Source organism: Dunckerocampus dactyliophorus, chromosome 12 (genome assembly GCF_027744805.1).
Source record: "Dunckerocampus dactyliophorus isolate RoL2022-P2 chromosome 12, RoL_Ddac_1.1, whole genome shotgun sequence".
NCBI lineage: Eukaryota > Metazoa > Chordata > Actinopteri > Syngnathiformes > Syngnathidae > Dunckerocampus > Dunckerocampus dactyliophorus.
Window position 1 is genome coordinate 1320813 of NC_072830.1, and position 21538 is coordinate 1342350.

At 44.8% G+C, this 21538-nt stretch overlaps 1 protein-coding gene across 13 annotated transcripts in view; it reads left to right on the forward strand.

Moving 5' to 3' along the window:
* The window catches only part of robo2 (roundabout, axon guidance receptor, homolog 2 (Drosophila)), a 347787-nt gene that overhangs the window by 286427 nt on the left and 39822 nt on the right, over positions 1–21538 (forward strand). For 6 of the 13 annotated variants that reach the window (XM_054793262.1, XM_054793266.1, XM_054793273.1 and 3 more), the window contains 11 exons: positions 1198–1369; positions 3929–4134; positions 4949–5030; positions 5979–6144; positions 6305–6471; positions 8069–8190; positions 11629–11860; positions 16987–17111; positions 17189–17360; positions 19647–19835; positions 20469–20495. In XM_054793262.1, the coding sequence (XP_054649237.1) occupies positions 1198–1369; positions 3929–4134; positions 4949–5030; positions 5979–6144; positions 6305–6471; positions 8069–8190; positions 11629–11860; positions 16987–17111; positions 17189–17360; positions 19647–19835; positions 20469–20495 (1660 nt within the window). The remainder of the gene's footprint in view (positions 1–1197; positions 1370–3928; positions 4135–4948; positions 5031–5978; positions 6145–6304; positions 6472–8068; positions 8191–11628; positions 11861–16986; positions 17112–17188; positions 17361–19646; positions 19836–20468; positions 20496–21538) is intronic. The other 7 variants (XM_054793269.1, XM_054793274.1, XM_054793270.1 and 4 more) reach the window with 3 other exon arrangements.

The following is a 21538-nucleotide window of genomic DNA, read 5'->3' on the forward strand; positions in this document are numbered from 1 at the left end:
ACAGCTCAGTATCTGTCATCAGTATCTTCACCACAAACACACAGATACACCTTTGTTCGCCACCCGGCGGCGGCGGTGTCGGCATGCCTGGCGGAGCGCTAATCGCTTTTCCTGTGACCCGGCGCTGATAAGAACAATCCCATCTCTCAGTCAGGCAGATAAGCCATTCAAATACCTGGGAGTCCTCGCAACACTTGACAACAGCACCAATTAGGAGCCGGTCGGGGCTTGTAGATGAGGTCGAGATACGATTCTCACACACACACACACACACGTGCACACACACACACACACACACACGCACACACACGCGCACACACACACACACACACACACACACGTACACACACACATACCCTACAGGCCGTCAATTATGGCAAAGTTCTCCTCAGAAGAGTCAACAGGAGTGACACACATACTTGGGATGTTTAGCTCATGAGTAAACCACAGGCTTCACCGACACTGACTCGCTGTTAACGTTTTGTGTCTCCTGCTGTCGCTGAACTTTCAGAGCCTTCCGCAGAGGTGTGATGGTGATGATTATGAAGAGACAAAAGCGGGCTAATTAATTAGAATAAATGACATGGTGTTTTTCCCCTTCTTGGGATAATGAAGTGGTAAACATGCACTGCTGGTGATGTCCTCATTTGTTGAGGAGAAACCTTTCATTTATCACTTCTTCTTGTTGTTATTGTGTTACATTCAAGTGATTAGCTGTAATTAAAGGCAGCTAATATGTTTGCTCGTCACCTCTGGGGATAATCTATGAATGGGGGCCCCCATATATTGGATTTTTCAACCATTTCAAATGATGGTGTATTGGGCGTGTGATCTAAACGATCCAACTTACAGTTCCCACATTCGTAGCTGGCTGATGGGTAGCTGGCAGAGCTACGGGCTTTCATTTTAAGACATGTAGTGAAGCCTGCTCTTTTTTAAAAGCAAGTGTTTGAGTGCCTTTTCTCTCAAAAGTGGACCAAGCAAGTGTGGGAGATGCCAGCTTGAGGTCATGCTTGGTGCTCAGGCTGCAGGGAGACATACGACTCTTAGGACAGTATGAAAAAGTCACTGCTGCATAATTGGCAACCTTTAGAACGCTCCATACCGTAGCAGTTATTGTGTGTTGGCGAGTCTTGTCATGTTTCCAGGTGGCCTCCTTGCTCTCGACTAATTGGCCGTTTGTTCCTCTTCCCACAGAATTTGCTCTTTCCCAACCAGCCCCAGCAGCCCAACAGCCGCTTCTCCGTGTCGCCCAACGGCGCCCTCACCATCTCGTCGGTGCAGCGGGCAGACGCCGGTTACTACATCTGCCAGGCGCTGACCGTGGCTGGCAGCATCCTCGCCAAGGCTCAGCTGGAGGTCACAGATGGTGAGGAAAGAAGTATCAAATGCCAGGATTGGCGCTGTAGAGCCCGAGCGCGGCTGCATCGGCGGTGAAGCCGGTGTGCCTTTTTCCAACAGATTTTTGCGCAAAAAATTGTACTTTATCATCAGAAAATGTAAAAACAAATGTGGTGCATTTATTGTAGGTGGACACACATGATTTTAGTTTGTTATTTTTTATATTTTAAAATATTAAATCATATATTTCTATATATATTTTGTAATTATCGACCACTCCAGGCTGTACCCCACCTCTCGCATGAGGACAGCTGGGATAGGCTCCAGCATACCCGCAACACGAGTGAGGACAAGTGTTAGAGAAAATGGATAGATGGATCTTTCAATTATATTTTTAAAAATCAATCAATTGAAAAAATATTGACATTCTATAGACGAGGAGAAGCAGCAATGTTTTATCGTTTTAAAGATTTTTTAACCAAATGCATTTGTCAATTTTAGGATTGAAACAGTATATTTTTATTTTGAGGTCAAAAAGAAACAACATTTTCACTAAAACATGGAATATGTCTTTCATCGCCGTTTTGAGGTGAGGGATGAACTTTCAAGTTCACCTTGTGGTGCTTTAAAGGCGTGATCTGAAATAAGGAGAATGAATGAAAATGATAATACAGTACAAGTAGAACCGCATCAGCATTTGTCTTTTCTGCAGTGGAGAAATTCCAGAAAATTGTGCCCTACTCAAGCAAAACATACTGTCGCCTTTTTAGCATTGTACTGTGGCTTTGTGTGTTTGTTTACTCATGAAAGATGTTCTTCGGTTTGAGTTTCGCAATCTGGTCAGGCGGTTTTTGTGTGGGGGTCGGCGAGTGAGTGAGTGAGTGAGTGAGTAAGTGAGTGAGATTTGCGGTGGAGTGAATTATGTGCTGGTGCCAAGTGGCGGAGCGTCTAATCTTCTTGGCTACTGTGATGGCGCGATAGACAGATCAAACAGGAAGCGGGAATGTTCTGTAGTGCAAACAAATACCCTGAGATTGACTGGAAGCTTGGAGTTGGACAATGTGCAAACAGTGACATGTGAAGACGGTGTACACGACGAAGACGAAGAAGAGAATGCTATCAGGGCGCTGCAGGGCCGGGGGGAGGTCACGGCCACACCTGCTGCAGCCTCCGTGTGATTTACTGACAGCGGTCTGCCGAGTTCAAGGAGATCTGTAATGAGAAATTCCTGATCCAGAAATCCAAGGCCTCGCTCCAGCCTTTTCTCCTCCCGTCCCGCATTCCACAGACACATCCGTCAGGCTCGGCCAGCACGGCTGCATCATCGTCCAGGCTACTTAGCAACAATACAGCCACGGTGCCCGTTCCTTTCTTGAGGGAGCTGCTTTTACGAATGACCTTATTCATGTTACGGGTACTCATTTTGATAAAACTCTCCCTCAAACCTTCCCCAGGATTCCCATCGCTCACGGGGCATGTCTTTTGTCACAAGTGGCTGCTGCAGAGAAATCGGGGTGGAAAAGGAGGCTGTGATAACATGCTGAAAGGTTGCGGAGGTAGACTAAGTAATTACGCCCTGCAGGTCTGACATCATTAATCCATAGCTGCTAATTAATGTAGCTTGTGTGATGCCAGGGGGGCGACGCTACATTATTGAACTCTAAATATATAAACTGGCTGCCTACTCCATGGTTAACCCCCGAGTTCACTGCGTGACACACCCACTCTTTCACAGAAGGAGTGCCCCCACCCACCACTCTTTTTTTGGCACTTCGATGCAGTTATTTCACTAAAACGATTAATTACTTTGGAATCATTACTTTAAAAATAATGGACTGAATCTGCTGTGATACCTTTGAAGGTTTGGCTCGTAAAAGCGAGCAGTAGTAATCATTATTCAAATAATCATAATTAAAATGGAATTAGAAATAAACTAGAAGCTTAAACAAATTGAAAATGTAATAAATAAAATGAAAAATAGAATAATTATAATACAAAACAATAATACAATACAATAACACAAATCTAGTGCCAGCTATGTTAGATTGTAAATATTGTTATTTATTTATTTATGTATTTATTTATTATTATTATTATTATCATTATTATTATCCAAACGAAAACGGTTGTCTTTGAAGACAACCCAAACGGTCCAGTTGCGACCCACTGTGGAGAAGAAGACCACCATGTACCCCACTGTGCATCCTCCTGTTGTATGTGATATTTGTGATATTATGATATTGCATATGATACCCTTTCCAATAATAAGATGTCGCCCCCTTTGGGAATATATGAGAAGGCAAACAGACACTGTGTTGGATATTGTGTTATTGTGCTGCACCGAGCACATAATGATGCATTTTTCCAAAAACCACACTCAGTCACTTGGCAGGAACCTCCAGCCAAACGTTGTCTAGCAGCGGGTGTCTAAAAATAATGCCGTAAGTGGAAACTGCTCAGCTCTTCTTCCTGTTCCTGGAAATACAGGATATTGTTAAAGCACGGAGAGGGAAAAAAGCCCACCGCTGGCTTGGTTTACAATCAATGGCGCAGATGCGTCATGTTGTCTTTTTTCGCTGCCTTGCAGTTCTCTCCGACAGACCGCCGCCCATCATCCGCCAAGGCCCGTCCAACCAGACGTTAGGGGTGGACAGTGTGGCGTTGCTCAAGTGCCAAGCGTCAGGTGACCCCATCCCTTCCGTCAGCTGGCTCAAAGATGGCGTCAGTCTACTGGGGAAGGACCCTCGCATGTCCCTGCAGGAGCTGGGCAGCCTGCAGATCAAAAACATAAAGGTATGCATGTGTTTCGCTTGATTTGCCATTATTCCATTGTGCTGTGTTGGCGGGAACTGACATTCTTCAGGGTTCTAGAAGAGCCTAGAAGAGCTCCTTTATGTTAAGGCTGGTGTGTAAGCGTAATATATTGGACTTTTACACAGCAGGACACGCATGAGGAGCATCATGCTGATTGGCACAGAGCCTTAAAGCGATGAATAGCCAGCATTGATTTTAGTCCTAATAGTTTGGTAGTATTACTAAGTGGACCGACCGCTCTAACAGGACAACACAAGGTTGGACGGCCTCCAGCTGGAGGATACAACACATGTATGCACTTACACACACATGTGCGCACACACGCACATTTAGAGTAGATTAAATTTGCGTCTTCCTTTCCCCACTCCGAGGCCTCGGTGGAATATCCATTACGCTTGACAAAGCTGAAGACCACTGACATGTTATTTAATAAATGGAAGGGATGGAAACACAAGCACAACAAAAGCTTGAAGAGGGGACACAGGAACGAGCCAGCTGTCATCGGTCCAGGGGGTCCGTGCGGCCCGCCCTAAATTAATTAGCCTGGCTTTGTTGTGTACGGCGGGATGGCGGAGAAATGGTGATGGGGAGCGGTCGTGATGGAAGACTGGTGAGAAGAAAATGAAATTCATTAGGAAATTAGTGTCGGCACTCGGAGACGGACAAGACTGACACACGGGGTTAGCTCGGAAAATCACGAGGAAACTGAAGAAGCGCGTTGCCGTGTTTCCAACTGAAGCAGTGTGATGGACTCTACGTGTTGGTGATCATGCTGTTTATTGCTCTGTTACAGCTCTCAGACTCCGGCATCTACACGTGCGTGGCTACCAGCTCTAGCGGAGAGACGTCATGGAGCGCTTTCCTCGAGGTCAAAGGTATGTGGCGGCCTTATGATCTCGAAACTAAAGTCTCTCCAACGTGTCCTGGGTCTTCCCCGAGCCCTCCACGTCTCAAATCTGTTATGATCTGAACTCAAAGACGTAAAACTTTGTCTAGGTACACTAAAGGCCCGAATATTGTTCACAAATCTGAAGTGTAAATGTGCATTAGGTAGCACTTCTCCTTTGCCCAGAGAATCCATCCACCTCACAGGTGTGGCGTGTCAACATTAGACAGCGTGATTATCGCACAGGTGTGCCTTTGGCTGGCCACAATTAAAGGCCACTCCAAACTGTGCAGCTTTACTTTATTGGGGGCAATCCGTGGGGGTGGCAAAACCAATCAGTACCTGGTGTGATTAGGGCCGTGCATGACCCTGCTGCAACATGATGGAACAACAGTGCCTCAGAATTTTGTCACGGTGTCTCTGTGCTTTCAAAACGCCGTCAATACAATGCTCCTGTGTTGGTTGTCCATAATGTACGCCTGACCATACCATACCCTCGCCGCCACCATGGGCCACTCGAACGTTAGCGCCCACATGACGCCATGCACGCTGTCTGCCATCTGTCCTGTTCAGTGAAAACCGGGGTTCATCCGTTCAAAGTGCTAGTTGCCATCGAATGAGACTTTTCCCACTCAAGTTGGTTCCAGTCAGGTCAAGTCCCAGATGAGGACGATGAGCGTGTGGATTAGCTTCCCTGAGATGGTTAATTCTTTGGTTATGTAAACCCAAGGCACACCTGTACAATATTCATGCTGTCTAACCAGAATTTCCATATCCCCCAGCTGTGAGGTGGATAGATTATCTTGGCAAAGTAGTTTGTGGACGTAAAGAAAGCTGTAAATGTTTGAGTTGAGCTCATGAAAGATGGGAGTGAAGACAAAAGTGTTGTGTTTATTTGTTCTTGTAACAAATGTTGAATGTAATTGATGTTTTCCAGAAGCTGGCGGTGTAACGCTCACAAAGAGCCACGATGACAATGAGCTCCCAGGCCCGCCCTCCAAGCCTCAGGTCACAGACGTCACCAAGAACAGCGTTTCTTTATCCTGGCAGGCGGGGTTGGTGGGAGCGTCGCCCGTCAGCTCCTTTGTCATCGAGGCGTTCAGGTTTGTGTCGCACACTGATTGCGTCGTGAGTATTAATCTGCGTTTGGTGCGCACTAAGTTACGGACGTTCACCTTTGACTAAACGAACCGTCCTAGCAGAGCAAAGTGTGAATGCACCCTTGCTAATGACTTCATCTTGAATGTTCCTGTCCCCCTGCAGTCAGTCGGTGAGCAACAGCTGGCAAACCGTCGCAGATCACGTAAAAAGCACCCAGTACACCGTCAAAGGTCTGCGCCCTAATACCATCTACCTGTTCATGGTCCGGGCAGTCAACAACCAGGGTGTGAGCGACCCGAGCCCCATGTCGGATCCTGTCAGAACACAAGGTAACACACACACCGAGTCATCCAATCCGCTGAGGGCGTCCCTTGTTTTTGCCGAGTCTTCTTTCTGCTGCGACTGATAGGGGAAGGTCAGGTGGCCGCCCCCGTCCACCCCACCTCCTTCAAAGTGCCATACTTATCATACCTCCCCTTACAGTCGGAAGTGAAATACGGCAGAACTTTGTAAGGTCAAACTCTCCATCTCAGCCCAGCTCATTAAGACCTCCACTTAAGCAATTATGTAAAATAAGCATGTCTACTTTTAGATGGCCTAAGTGAGTTACTGCTGTCCCTGCTATGTTAATGAATATAACAGGGAAAGATGACGGCCTTCCAGCTCATAGCAGATTTTATTACAGTAGCGAGCGGGCCGCAGTCTCCTGATTACATTGCTATGATAATCAGCCCCCGGCTAAATACTGTCAAGGCAAGAGTGTGCTCTTCATAAAAGAAGAGTCCATTACATTTCTTCCTCATGCAGGTGATCTATCAGTGCGTTTATTGACGCAGGCTGTCTTGCATGATGGGTGGGGCTGTGATTTGTGCCTTTTTGGAAATCATCTTCTCCACTGAAGTTTTCCAGTGTGGCCTGTAACTTTAAATGGCGGCGGAAGAAAGAATGTCACGGTGTGCGTCCATCTTGCTGCTGCAGCCTTCCTGTTAAGTAGTAGTCATCGACAGGTGACACAAAATGCATGCAAAAACGGAATGAGGGCATTTTTGTTTCTACTTGCTGGTGCTGCAAGTCATGCAGTTATTCTGGTACGCTGCTTTTCACCTCTATTCATAGTCATATTTCAAAAATGTATTCACGAGTCAATGGTTGACTACGGCCTATTATCAGTTAAAGTATTGAAAGACGGGTCACATGAAGTACTCAGAATAAATAAATTGGAGGCTAACTAGTTAGCTTTGTGGCTTGCTATGCGCCATGAGCGACAGCCGTCTCTTATGTCCCTGCACTGATCCCGTAGACTGTGCATCAGTGTTACGTAATGTAATGTAAACACAGAGTAATAGGAGTGTAAAGGTGACTATAAGGGTGTTATTTCATGGCTAAAGGGCTCTAATAATGTTTAAAAAACATATTTAGAGGGCCATAAGCAGGTTTTCTATGCTCTAACTATAAAAACATGAAGTAATATTGAATTCTACTTCACAGAAATTGACTAATGACGGTCGGATCTGGAACCGGTTAACCACGATAACCGATGTCTTGCCCAAATATAAGACGACTCTGAGCATAAGACGACTCATCTCTTTCAAGACCTGTTTTGGAAAAATATTTATATTTAAGACAATAAAGATATTTGATGTAACATTTTGTTTTCAATGTCGGCGGAAGACCACCTGGTAGCTCGATCGCAATAGACTAAATATACTTTCCCTTTCTTTTTAACTCGTCCCTGCGTCTCTCCAGGTCACTAGTGTGTGTGTGCGTGAGCGACAGGATGAAAAGCTTAAATATCAAAGGATTTTTTTTCTTGAGAACCAATAGTGTCTTATACTTGTGTCAGTACGGTATTAGCATCGCTTACTTCCTGGTTCAGAGCTCTCCAACATGCAGTGTGTGCTGATGCACTGTCTGGTCCCCCTGCAGACATCAGTCCTCCGGCTCAGGGCGTCGACCACAGACACGTGCAGAAAGAGCTCGGAGAGGTCATAGTTCGCCTGCACAACCCTGTCGTCTTGAGTCCCACCTCCATCCAGGTCACGTGGACGGTAAGTGCAGCTTGTCGTATTCCCTGGGAACATTTCAAAGACAACTGGCCCCACCGTATTCATTTGGACTTTGAAATGTGTTTTTCCATAAGACATCATGGACATTGAAACTTTTGGCATAATAAAACCAGTATTAGCGCTACAGGCCGTGTTTTAAGTAACATTATAGACTTCTTAACTGGCATACAAGTGTGAAAATGAGGTAAGCCGTGTAAATAGGGAATGGCGTAATACGAAGGCTCCTTTTTGAGCCACAAAAAGCCAAAGAAAAGGCTAGTTGATGCCTGAACTGATGGCTCGCACGATATGGTCATCACAACTGGCTCGGTTCAAACTCCAAGGATTTGTGAGCATATTTTTCCAAAATGTTGGATCAAATTTCGAGTTGTAGAACCTCAGGGATGACTGGCATACGGTTCCCCTCTGTTCTTCTTTGAAGCACAAAACAGTTCAAACGGGATGATTTTTGTCACTCAACAGCAGTTTTGTTTTGGGGGGGGTTTATTTTAGCAAGAATGCGTTTAATGCAGCCATTAATGTTTTGGAATACAATTTGTATTAGTTGATAATGGAAAAACTACGATTTTTCATGTTAAATAGTTGTCTACTTATTGAAATGTATTTGTTTTGTAGAAATTGCAACTATATTGGTGTCTCTTCGCTCATGTTTCCTGTTTTAGTTCTGCCTAAAAACATCATAAATTACATCCTGTAAAGTAAATGGACATAAAACAATTGCAATGGATAGAAACATCTGGTAGTTTATCAGTTGTCTGGTGTGTTTTGCACCTGGGACACAATTAGACTCTGACGTAAATAAATGTTTGTTGCAATAAAGTGTTTAGCAAACAGTATTTTTCCTGCTCTGCACCGAAGCATTTATCTTGCTTTCTTCCCCGTATGTGCAAACACTTCCAAGTCACGGCATCAGCGTATTTTCTGACAAATTACAAAGCAGCTCCAACCTCCGCTCCCGTGATTTTTTTTTTATTATTATTTGTGTAAATCACTCAGGCCCGCATGTATCTGTTATTGATGCGGGGGCTTGTATCTATTTCCAAACGAACCACATTAGCAGTTTTCCCGCTGACATGTTTATTTACGCACGTAATGTTTCCCACCTCAGGACTCGCCAGCTAATTTAAGACTAACAGCGTTGCGCTTTTTACGATCTCAACGTCCAATCAGCTCAAAACATGACTAGCCTCATCCATCAGGGGCGCCGTGCATAAACAGGGAGACCTCGCTCAGAGAGCTTTTATATTCCCAAATCATTCCATTAATAAGTCACACTCCCGGCTTGGAATCCCATTCTACTGATTTACTCATGCCAGGCTGGCGAAAAAAGCATCTGTTTAATGTGTCATTTGAAGCCACGGCTTGCGTGGACTGTTAGCAAGCCGTTGCAATGAAGGATTCTGCCGTTGCCCCCGTGCACCCAGGGAGAGAGGGGAGGTCTTTTGGATGGGGTGGCAGGGTGGCTATCACAGCACACATTTGCTGCTATCATTCTCCCAGACAGGACCTCCCTCAAGGGGCTAGCGCCATGATTCCAGAGTTGCAGGTTCAGAATATGCGTGCATGTGTCCTTCAAGGGCGCTCTTACGGAATGTATTTGGAGTTTTAATAAGAGGAGCAAACTCTTAAGGTAATGTCAAGGTGTTCATTAAGCTAAGCGTGCTATAGCCGGTGATAAAAGGGCCCATTAAATTAGTAACGGCCTCTAAAGTGTCATGAAAGCAATCCGAGGGAGTGAAAAAAACATCCTTACATCCTTTCTATTTAAAAAGCTCCAGAAATCTTCCACTAATCACTTTTTAGCAGTCTGCTTTTTATTTGTCTGCTCCAAAGAAAGAGCTTTTTATTACATCAACACATCAAGGTCTGGGTCTAAGGTCAAGGGCACAGCAAGGTCAAAAATGTCAGACACAAAAACTCTGATTTTTTCCCAATTGTCATCCGATTGTTTCCAAACTCGGTGGATATATAGTTGGGAGTTAGCCACACAGCTGCTTAGTTTTTGGTGACGATCGACCTTAACCTTAAGGAGGTCAAAGTTCACCAGAAGAGAGTTAAAAATGTATTTACAGCAAACCATGTACAGTGAGTTATATTTCAAATGAAAGGACTCGTTGAGGGCTTGGTCTATAATTGTGTTGTCAGTATTGCGTTTCTGTATTGATGACATTACCGTCGTTCTCCACGTCTTGTTATTAAACCCAGAAACCAAGAGAACTCGGTGTGATATTCATCATATTGTCTTGTGTTGCTTGGAGATCTGTAAAGGTAAGCAACGTGTAGATCACGAAAATCAGGATTTTCTTTTGGTGGACGTAAAAGGTCACTAAAATGTTACATAGCAGTGTGACAAACACAACACAGCCATCTTTTGCTTACCACTTCAAATCTTGTGGCTTCTGTCTTTCATGGGTTTTAGAAATATATTAATTATGGAATCATGCTGTTTCATGGTGGACTGTAACTTATTATTAGTGAAAAAATGCATATTTAAGCATATATTTTGTATTGTTTGCCTAAATTGATCAATTTTGAGTGTAAAAACTGCTAACTGAACTAAAATACAAATCTAAGGCATTCAGAGGACGCATTCAAAGACATTGTGATGGTATGCAGTATTCTAGACTGGTCACTAGGTGTCAGTAATGTCACTGCAATGTTTGGTGAGACACACAAGCACCAGACTTGATCACTGGAACAACAGGCTTTCATTGCAGGTTTGAATTGTCTCCCCACAGGCACAATAATCACTAACATGAGCTACTGTTGCAGCCGTGACCCACACCAAGTTAATACTAGACTCTGAACCACTGATGTTACTTTCTGTCTGCCCCCCCACCCCTCCAGATCTCCACTAGCACCAGAAGACATGTACAGCAACACACACAAGCACAAGTTGTATTTATGTCTTAAATTGCTCCTTTTTTTGTTTTATGTGTACTATATTGGGTAATATGAGTGTAAAGATGACTATAGGGGTGTTATTTCATGTCTAGAGGGCTCTAATAATGTTTAAAAACCATATTTTGAAGGTCGTAAACAGCTTTTCTGTGCTCTAACTATGAAAATATTCCATTGAGAAATAAGAAATCTACTTTGCGGAAATTCACTTATCACAGTTGAGTCTTGAACCGTGATAAACGAGGTATGAATGCACGTCATTCCAAACCTACACAAAACGAGAGCTCGATTGCACATGGTATTCGTCATCTGGTGCACATGAAGTTGCTCAGCAGTTGGTCTAGTTTCTGGTCCTCACTGTCTTCACTATCTTTGTCCACATTAACAATGTCAACAAACCATATGAACTCCCTCTACAATATTAATCTGTAATCATTTTGTCAATTCCATATGCAATATTCAAATGCAAACATCCATTAAGTGGGGTTTCTGCACTTATGTGGTCTTCCTTTCCCACAGGTGGATCGCCAGTCCCAGTTCATCCAAGGTTACAGAGTTGTGTACAGGCAGACATCAGGACTACCTGCTCCGGGACACTGGCAGACGCAAGACGTCAAGGTCCCCTCGGAGCGCAGCGTGGTCCTCTCATCGCTGAAGAAAGGCATCGTGTACGAGATCAAGGTCCGGCCTTACTTCAACGAGTTTCAAGGCATGGACAGCGAGTCCAGGACGGCGCGGACCACCGAAGAAGGTATGACGCTGAAGAAATGTGATGCACTTTGTCTATGTAGCGGGATGACGGCTGACTCATGACCCCCGAGGCTGGTGTTTGTCATATCGCTGGCAAACACATCCTTTGGAGACAAAATGCGTGTCTGCGCCTGTCGCTCCGACCTTCCGAAAGTGCTTTTTCTCCGTGTTTACGATGAGGAGCTGTTTGTGTATCCTGACTCCTGATCCATCACCCGGCAGCCGCGAGGCCCGAGGTGTGATTGGAGCCCGCACACACTCACTGTCATGTGAAGATGATGGGTGCGTTTGATTCCTACATGCTTTGACAAGGCCACGGAGCATGGTGGCACAATACCCCACACACTAACAGGCCTCTGCATGGAAGAAATGACTCTTTTCACCCATGCTGGAAATTGCTTTATGGAATGAAGTCGATATATTGCACAGCACTTTCTCACAGCAGGACAAACATTAAAGGACGGGTGTAATAGTTGATTTCCAAAAGGAGAAATGTGGGCTGTAAAACCAGTGCTTCACATTTCACACATTTCCTAGAAAGTTGTTGTGTAATATGTATTGCAAGAAAGAATTTCATGCTAACTTCCTTAGCATCAGCACAAGGTCAAACACTCAATTTTCCGGTCAGTTTAAATTCCAGCACTCACCAGTGGAATTAAACTTGGAAATAGTGAAGTTACCGCTAGCCCATATGAGACTCCAATGAAGTTTTAGCAAGGCAAATAGCTCCTAAGAGAGCAATTTAACTCATGGCGAGAAAAAAGCCCAAAACTCACTATCCCCCCTTGAGGAGCCTCGTGGTGTTACAAGACAGATAACTTCCTCTGACTTAATCGCTCCTCAAAGTTGTCACCTCAAAGTAAGAACACCTTTCCACAGCAGTGGCGGAGCCAGAAATCTTTCATTGGGGTGGCCAAGGTGAGACCATGACTCACATCAGGGCGCCAATAAGTTCATACCTGAATTGTCTAGATGACCAGTGGGGTGGCCGGAGAGTGACCACCCCTGGGCACCCCGTAGCTCCGCCACTGCAGCACAACACTGAAGAGATACATCAGGGGTGTCTAATCCTCTTACAAGAAAACTGTAAATGCTAACTTCTTTAGCATCAAGTCTCAATTTTCCGGTCAATTTAAATGTTGGCGCTCGCCAGTGGGGTTTGACCCAAACAAATGAGATTCTAGAGTGTGTAGGTCCTTAAACCCGTGAGAAGAGCAACGTAATAAAGTTCTTTATGTCACTCTTATATTATGACAGTCTTCCCTCGTTTATCGTGGGGGATAGCTTCCCAAAATAGCCTGCAATAGAAGAAATCCGCGACGTAGCCAACTTTTTTAAGGCTGTAAAAGCCCTCACCGTACACTTCATACACTTTTCTCAGGGAGGAAATAACATTTTCTCACATTTCTCTCTTGTTTAGACACACTCCAAAAAGTTCAGTCCTTTGTTTGAATTTTAATGATCAACCTTAATGATCAACCCAGGAAATGATGAAGTCACTCATGCATATTTCCCTCCTGTGACCGTGCCTTTTCGTCCTGGCGCCGTTCCGCTGTACTGTAGCGTTTACTCCCTATATTCATTTACAAGATAGCAAGCTAGCGATGACACAGGAGACACAGCAACGTGGCACGAAGGAGATTGATTGACAATGGTCAACAGCCAATCAGGACGCAGAAAACGGGAAGTGATTGACACTCAACTTCCCACAATGCAATTCTTCTTAAAGGGCCAGGTTCGGCCTGTAACAGCGTTCATGCGATGTAATAAAAAAAAAAAAGAAGCACTAAAAAAAACCCACAAAACAGCAAACCCACCAAAGTGAACCGTGATAGAGCACTGTTTTTTTAACTTTCAAAACGAATAAATATACCAAACATTTCAAGGCACATGTCTTCATTAAGGTGATATTCTGAAGGCAGGGGAATTTCCAAAGGTGTTTTTTGGCTGTGGTCTCATACACTCACTCCTAATTGCACTTTGCTACTTTGTGAAGTGATCATCCGTCATCTGCGCTGTCCGTCAGTTCGGTTGCCTTTGCTTTTGTTGCAGGCTCATGCATGTTGTCTGTCACATGCTGGGATTCAGTAGCCGGGCTTTTATATCCCTCATGACACGACATCCTGGATGACAATTGGCAAATTAAAATAATATATTCAATTATTATGTTATATTTCTTATGTATTTACATTTTGCAATCTGTATTTTTCAATACCAAAGACCAAATACGTTTTTATAATCCCGAACGCCCGATCCCAAAGACGTAATAATACTTGTTTTACGGGTTTTTTTGAGCGAGAGGCAAAAAGAGGTGATGACGCAACTGCACATAAATGGATGTCACTTTTAGAGCATTTTTAAGCCATAAAAACGGCCACAAGGTGGCAGAAGTGCATTTCATAAGCGCTCGCCATGTGAATTTGAATGGACAAAACATATATGACAGCAAGGAGGAAGTGGAAGAACGTGCAGGAGTGTAGCCTGCAGAAAGTTAGGCATTGTCGTCGGGAACTCATATTCTCCTGAAACTTACCTATTTTATATTGCTGGTTACTAAAGAACAGAAAAAGGTAGAAACAAACTTTTTTTCTGATGAAAGAAAGGAGTCTAATCTTTCTTTCTTTCTTCCATGTTTATATAGCCGGAGAACACAATATTCTGTGAAAAATGACAGTGATTTTTGTTAATTGTTAAGTGTTCATTTTAGATGGTAGAACACCTGAATTTTGCCTCAAAATACGGTACTTGCAGGTGTGATTATTTAACAATTCCATAAAATGTGCTCTTATTATGCCGATTCTTGATCCCCTTAGGACACATAATGGGACTTCATGGTAAATGATTTCCATCACTAAACCACAAACATCTGGGAATGGAAAAGGGTTAGATACTAACAGCAGTATTCTCATACAAGACCTGAATGTGATCCTCAGGATGCTCTTCCATCCTGGGGGTTGCATGTGGTGGAGATAGTCCACATGAGTGGTGACAGGCTCATTTATTTCCTCGATTTCCAAGGGGACCGTATCTCTGGTACCAGCCAAGCTGTAGACCACTGTGGTGGACCTGCCATCACGTCAACAACACTACCGTACAGTGAAGAGAGAACCAAGCCGTGTCCTTTTTTTCCCCAAGGCGGCCCCCAGAACCAGCGTGTCCCGGCTATTACTAACGCCGATAACCCTTTCCGCATGTGCTCTATCTGCATCCCAGTCCCTCGGAGGGATTGAGCGCTTCCTATTTTGGTCCTGAGGCTGCTTTGAGCTGATAGGCCGTCACATGTGCAGCAAGCTCCTCAGAGAGGATGGGACTTCCAGAAAGACGGATGGGGAAGCGGAGTTCTGGGAGTGATTAAAACTTACTTGGACCATTAGCTGATACGAGTACCAATTTCTCCCCAAGTGTGCATTTACACAAATGAACGGCCATTCATTGTATGATTCTGTCTCACTCGGTCCGGGTAAGGATGGAAGTCATGGCCTACGGTGCCATATGATTCTTACTTCCCAAGACGATCCTTTGGAGACTATTTTTCTGCAAAGTGATTCCTGTGTGGATGCATTTGCACAGAGGAACACTTGTAGGCAACTAACAAAATGCCCACCCAGCATCTCTTCTATGATTTGTTTGTATTTCTTCATTATCCAGCATAACGGCATGCAGACATTAGAGACAGGAGGTCACATTCGTGCCCACCATACATCACGCCACTAATGGCTCTATTAGCGCACACTCTGAGGCCTCTAATGAAAAATGTGAATTGTTTAGCACAAATATGCATGATAATAAGCCGCTAAATCATTCATACCATTAACTTTGAACGACATTGCCTGTGATGGCTGCCGCCACAGCCGCCGCTCTGTCACCTGGATTTAATGCAACGCCCAAGCACCCCGTTTGATCGGATTCTCCCCGGGTAGATTGTTTCTAATCTGGCTAAGGTGGTGGGTTCATCACGGGGCCCATTCATCTTCCATCCATGCCAGGCAGCCTCCGCCTCCCTGGAGGCCAACCCGGCCGGTCGTGCTGAGGGATGAGCAGAGATTTACGGGGTGACAAGTGCCATTTTGGATGGAGGCGAGGTGAGGGAGCGGCAGCAGGCGAGTAATTGACCTGTCAGTATTCTGCTGTGGCACCGCTCTCCTTCCACCCCCTGCGGAAATGAGAAAACATTATTTTTAATACTTATCCTTCCGCCGCTCCAACTGTTACTTATTTTTCTTTCTTTGTAGGGGTCAGACAAATAACAAACAACAAGAGCATTCACAGAGGAAAGACGTATCACCTGTGAAAGCAATGAGTGAAGTTTCATCCAGATGCAGAAAGCTGTCAGTACTCAAGGGAGCAAATGTCGCTGGCGTTTACTACACCATTTCTGGCTGTGTGAAGTGTGACGCATGGAAAAATAAGGGTGTTCCAAAACTTTTGACCGGTAGTGTATGTAATATGAGATATTTAAGATGTTTCAGTTGAAAAAAATCTGCAGCCAAGCCAGCTGAACCACTGGTTTAAGGGATTCTCCATTTAATGTAAATGTAAATGCGGAATTTGGATTGCATCAAGTTCAAAACTGCTTTCATTATAAGTCAACTAAGATGGAACTGAAAAATCCTCAGTCAGTCAGTCAGGGGTATGTACAAAATATTGTAAACTAAGTAGGTGACCAGAGTCACAAAACTCTTTTGTCAGATATTACGGGACCATTTGAAAACGCAAAATAAATAAGCACTGGACTGAATTGAATGGTACTGTTGACGGAACAGGGCTAACAAGTCCGGTAGGTCTGTTGAAGAATAACATCGTCTCTTAGCTAAAATCTTCTATCTGGTCTTCACTACTCAGTACTGTCTGCACTAGTAGCTCTGGTGGTCTCTTAAAAAAAAACAACAGCAGCAGTGTTCTTAGTGGAGACCAACCAGGATGACATATTAACGTCAGAAGGAAACGTTGGAGATCGTCTATTGCCTCGTCTTCATGTAAATCCCCATCTAATGAGACAGCCTGCAGCCACATGTGCCATCCCTGAAGAATAGCAGAGAAAGAGTGTCCGACTACATATTCATGAGCCACTAGCATATTGAGATGTGCTTTCCATTCCTGACGCTTGCCTTCCTTCCGTCTTTGCAGCCCCCAGCGCCCCTCCTCAGCAGGTAACGGTCCTCACCGTGGGAAACCAGAACAGCACTTCTATCAGCATCTCCTGGGACCCCCCTCCGCCGGACCACCAGAACGGCATCATCCAAGAGTACAAGGTTTGTTTGCGGCTCGTCAAAGGCACACTATTACCACACACACGATTACGTCATTCTCCCCTTCTTCTGTGCTGCAGATCTGGTGCCTGGGGAACGAGACGCGTTTCCACGTGAATAAGACGGTAGACGCGGCCATACGCTCCGTGGTGGTGGGCGGGCTGCAAGTGGGTGTGATCTACCGAGTGGAAGTGGCCGCCAGCACCAGTGCAGGGGTGGGGGTCAAGAGTGAACCCCAGTCCATTGTTATTGGTAAGGAAAAGAAGGATTTTGGAAGATCTTGTTGAAATCATTTTCTTATGTGGGCCATAAATGATTTCCCCAGCGTGACGAGCATGAAGCCTGCTGGCAATCCTTACCTGGCAGGCTGGTTGTTTATTCTGCACACGTTTGTTTACATGTGTTGCAGACAGTACGTGGGAACCTTTGCTTGAGTCTTTGCAAACTCCATAAAAAGTGTCAAGCCAGTGTGTCTGAGGCGCGATAGCGGATCGATACGCTCCTCTCCTTTCATTTCACGCCGTGTGTTTTACCCGCAATGGAGTGAATTAGAGGCTGAGCTTGGCAAACAATCTGCTCACCTGGGGGTTTTGTTATAAGCTTTGTTCTTTTTTTTTTTTGGTCCGTGCATTATATCTCACTGCACATCCTTCAGGACCATGCCTGCTCTTTTGGTCGATATCTTCATTCACAATCATCTCTTTAAGCTTAAAAAATGCCTTGTCCCACCCGCAGCAGCCATCGCATTAGGTACACCTGCTAATGAGCACTTTTACCTTACAAAGATAACTTAATAAATCAATAATCTTGTTGGATTGTCACCAGTCCTTGGCCGCTCTACTGATGATACCTCAATAGGTGTCATGTGGGATTGTCGTTGGCTGTTCATGGAGGCTTATGGCTGCTCTACATGTCAAGCGTTACAGAGGAACATGAAAAAAGCATCCCGCCTTCTTGTCCAATATTTACGGTAAATGTAGGAAAAATGTCACCATGTGCGGGATATCCGTTTCCTCTTCATACAGTACTTGGCAACTCTACACGTCAGCCATTACAGGCAGTCCTAAAAAAAGGCTTCCAGGATTTAAAACTTGTCCTCTGTCTAGGTCCCGTCTTCTTCCACAATATCTAAGTATAAGAACTCCAAAGGCTTTGTGTGGAGGCTTCTCACTTGGAATTGATGGAGTCCTTGGTGTCACTTCCATGTCATTACAGGGAAAGCTAAAAAAGAATCATCCTTGCAGAATTGTATTTTTAAATCTCTATGCCCTGCCTCTTGCCCAATATCTCCATCATTTGTTTGTTCACGTAGGCGTTGGCTGCTCTGCATGCCAGCCAGTGGAGGCAGCCATAAAAAGCCTCCTGCCAGGATTATAAAATCGTCCTCTCTGTAGGTTGTCTAGTTGCGCAATATGTTGACATGTCCGATAATGTCGGCCCACCAATCTTAGCCCGATATCGGCATAAAAATGTGACATCGGTAGATATCGGTGTCTGTTTTTTTCCCAATAATGAAAACCGATTTTTAAGAAATGCTGCATAGATGGACATTTTAATGTTCACATGTCCAGGATGACACACGTACAGTGCAAGGCCACCTCCTTTGAGCTTTTCACAGGCTCTTGTGTTCCTGCATGTCCGCTCCGACGGCCCTGAAGTCAGCTAGCTCCCCAAATTAGCATCTGGGACGCACAAATAAGCTGCGCTCTCTGAAGGTCCTGACATTCTTGCCAGCTCGTCGATCTTGCTCCGTAGTCGTGGTCGTGAATTCACGTCTCCTGTGATAATAGAAGGTACCAAAGGCTTGGATCTCCACTTCCTTGCTAGCCGCTTGGCTTTCACCTCAGCCCCGGATCTGCCGCCTCGATATCAGTGGGTAGACAGGGAATCACACTGAATCACACTGAAGGTAATAAGTCCAGTCCTTCCACGACAGGAGGTATGTGATGTCATACATATTGGTATTGGTATCGGTTGATATCGGAATCGGAAAATGAGAGGTGGAGTTGGAGTTGCCAGTTAGCTTAAAAAGCCAATATGGGACATCCCAAACTAAAAAAGTGTAGGCACTCTAAAGACATTGTGTGCCGGCTTGTCACTTTGTAGTCATGGAGTCTTTGGCTACTCAGAATGTCCTGACAGGCAAACCTGAAACAAATCATCATTTTTAAACTTATCTCTAGGTCCGGCGTTCTTGCCCAAATGTAGGAACAGCGCCGTAACATGAGAGACTTACTAGTCCGTTTCCATGACAAAGAGGTACTTTGCAATTCATTGCCACTCATCCTATGAGTCTTCAGAACGTTCTGGAGGATGTGCAAGTTGCCATCATAAAATCAGACTCATATTTGTGGCATTCTCCAAACCTTTGGCCATGACTGCAATCAACATATTCTGATGAGTAAACACCCTGAAACTGGCAGCATTTTTAATACTGCTCTTGTATTGGAGCTTTCCAGGTGTGCCTAATGAAGCGTCCACTGTGAGTGTGTGCATTCCATTGGCTGACCTTTCTTTGCATCCCCGCCCCTTCCATAGGTAAGCCATTCCAGGACGTGATCATCCATGGCAACCGTAACAACAGCATCACGGAGCAGATCACCGACGTGGTGAAGCAGCCCGCCTTCATCGCCGGCATCGGGGGCGCCTGCTGGGTCATCCTCATGGGCTTCAGCATCTGGCTGTACTGGAGGAGGAAGAAGAGGAAGGGTCTGAGCAACTATGCAGGTTGGACCGCTGCCGTTCTAGTCTTAAAGTCGGAAGAGTCTTTAGTCGTGTCTTTTAAATAAGCGAAGCGGGTTAAGATTCCGCATTCATGATCATTTCCAGAGGGCTCCACACGTCCACCCACAGTGTTGTTTAATAGCCCAGGGTGGTCAAGCTGAGTGGGCAGCCTGGCCTCCTCAAGCTGGAGGCAGTCCAGCATCTCTCCTCCCACACCATGACCCTCACTGAATGACCTCAGCCCCCCCCCGCGGTCAATACCAGCAAGCCCATGTGTGCCGCCAAGGCTGCGTGATTTAATTACGGAGCAGAGAACACTAACGAGCTGACAGGAGAAGAAAAAAGATATGTTTTGATATTCACACAGCAGCTTCATTCATGTTCGTGACATTTGTTTCTTTGGTTTGTCGCTACACGTCTGTGGCCTCTCGGCTGGCGGCTTTCCTGGCTTGGGTTCTGCACATCGGGGAGGAAAACGGACTAGACTGGTCAAGTTTGATTAAAAATGGACTGAAGCACAGCACTGATCCGGTCCCACCGGTGTGCAGACCCGTCATCATCAGCACCACCCCTTCACCTAAAGCCTTACCTCTGCAAGCTTTTAACACACAACCTCTCTGTCTTCTTGTTTTGCAGTTCAGTCCTTCACCTTCACCCCTGCAGGTACTGTTCATTTGTCCCGTCTCCTCACCCCTCACGCCCATTCCCACGACATAGCCCCCTCCCCCCTCTGCTCTCTTCTTAAATACATCTGGCTAATGGCCATAGCTAATGCTAATCTGACACAGATTGGTTGTTGGCCTTGACCGAAAGCCTTGCAAACGCTCTCTGACGTATTTGCATAAAGTGTTGTGTTGTGTTTAGTGTTTGTGTTGCGGCCGATTATAAAGCAAATGAAGTTGGGGCGCCAGCCACTCAGCGTACATTACCCTGTCTTACTGTCGAATATACAAAACCAGGCTAAGGTTTGGAGGCATTCAAACGGACTAAATAATCAAAAGCTCGTAAAGAAGTAACATTCAAATAAAACTGCATCGGGACAACATACAGATCAGCACAAATCCTCCGTTTTATTTTTAGTTTATGTGTAGAATTTGTGGGTCATGATCATTTCTGCCCAAAATCCAATCAAAAAATATCCTAGTTAGAATGTTTCCTTGACAACTTGGGGCACAACCCTCCAGTGCCCCACAAGGCAGATAAAGGACAGGGAGGGTCTTTGCTTTCAAATAAAAGTAAACCACAGGCACAGTGCAAGGAAAGATGAAAAAAAAGAACTAAAAATTCTTTACTTTTTGCACAACTGTAAATCACATGCAATCTAGACAGGATTGGTAAGTACATCTTATATTGCAAATGTGTCTTCTTATGTGAAAAAATGTGACTTTTTGCAATATTCATTTATCGGGATTACAATAGTGACTAGTTACCTGTTGCTAGGCAGAATTTGCCGGGCTTGACCATTTTTGCCCCAAATTCCAATAACTGCAGCACAGTAGTCCCTCACCACTTTGCACTTCGAATTTTGTGGCTTCACTCTATCACCGTTCTTCAAACATATTTTAATGATTCATTGCTGTTTGGTAGTTGAATACACCATTTTATTTATTTTTATTTAAGCAAACGTTACTTTTTTTGCCTGAATTCAGAATTTCCAGTAATAATTTGAACTCAAATACAATATAAGGCATTCAGAAGACGCATTC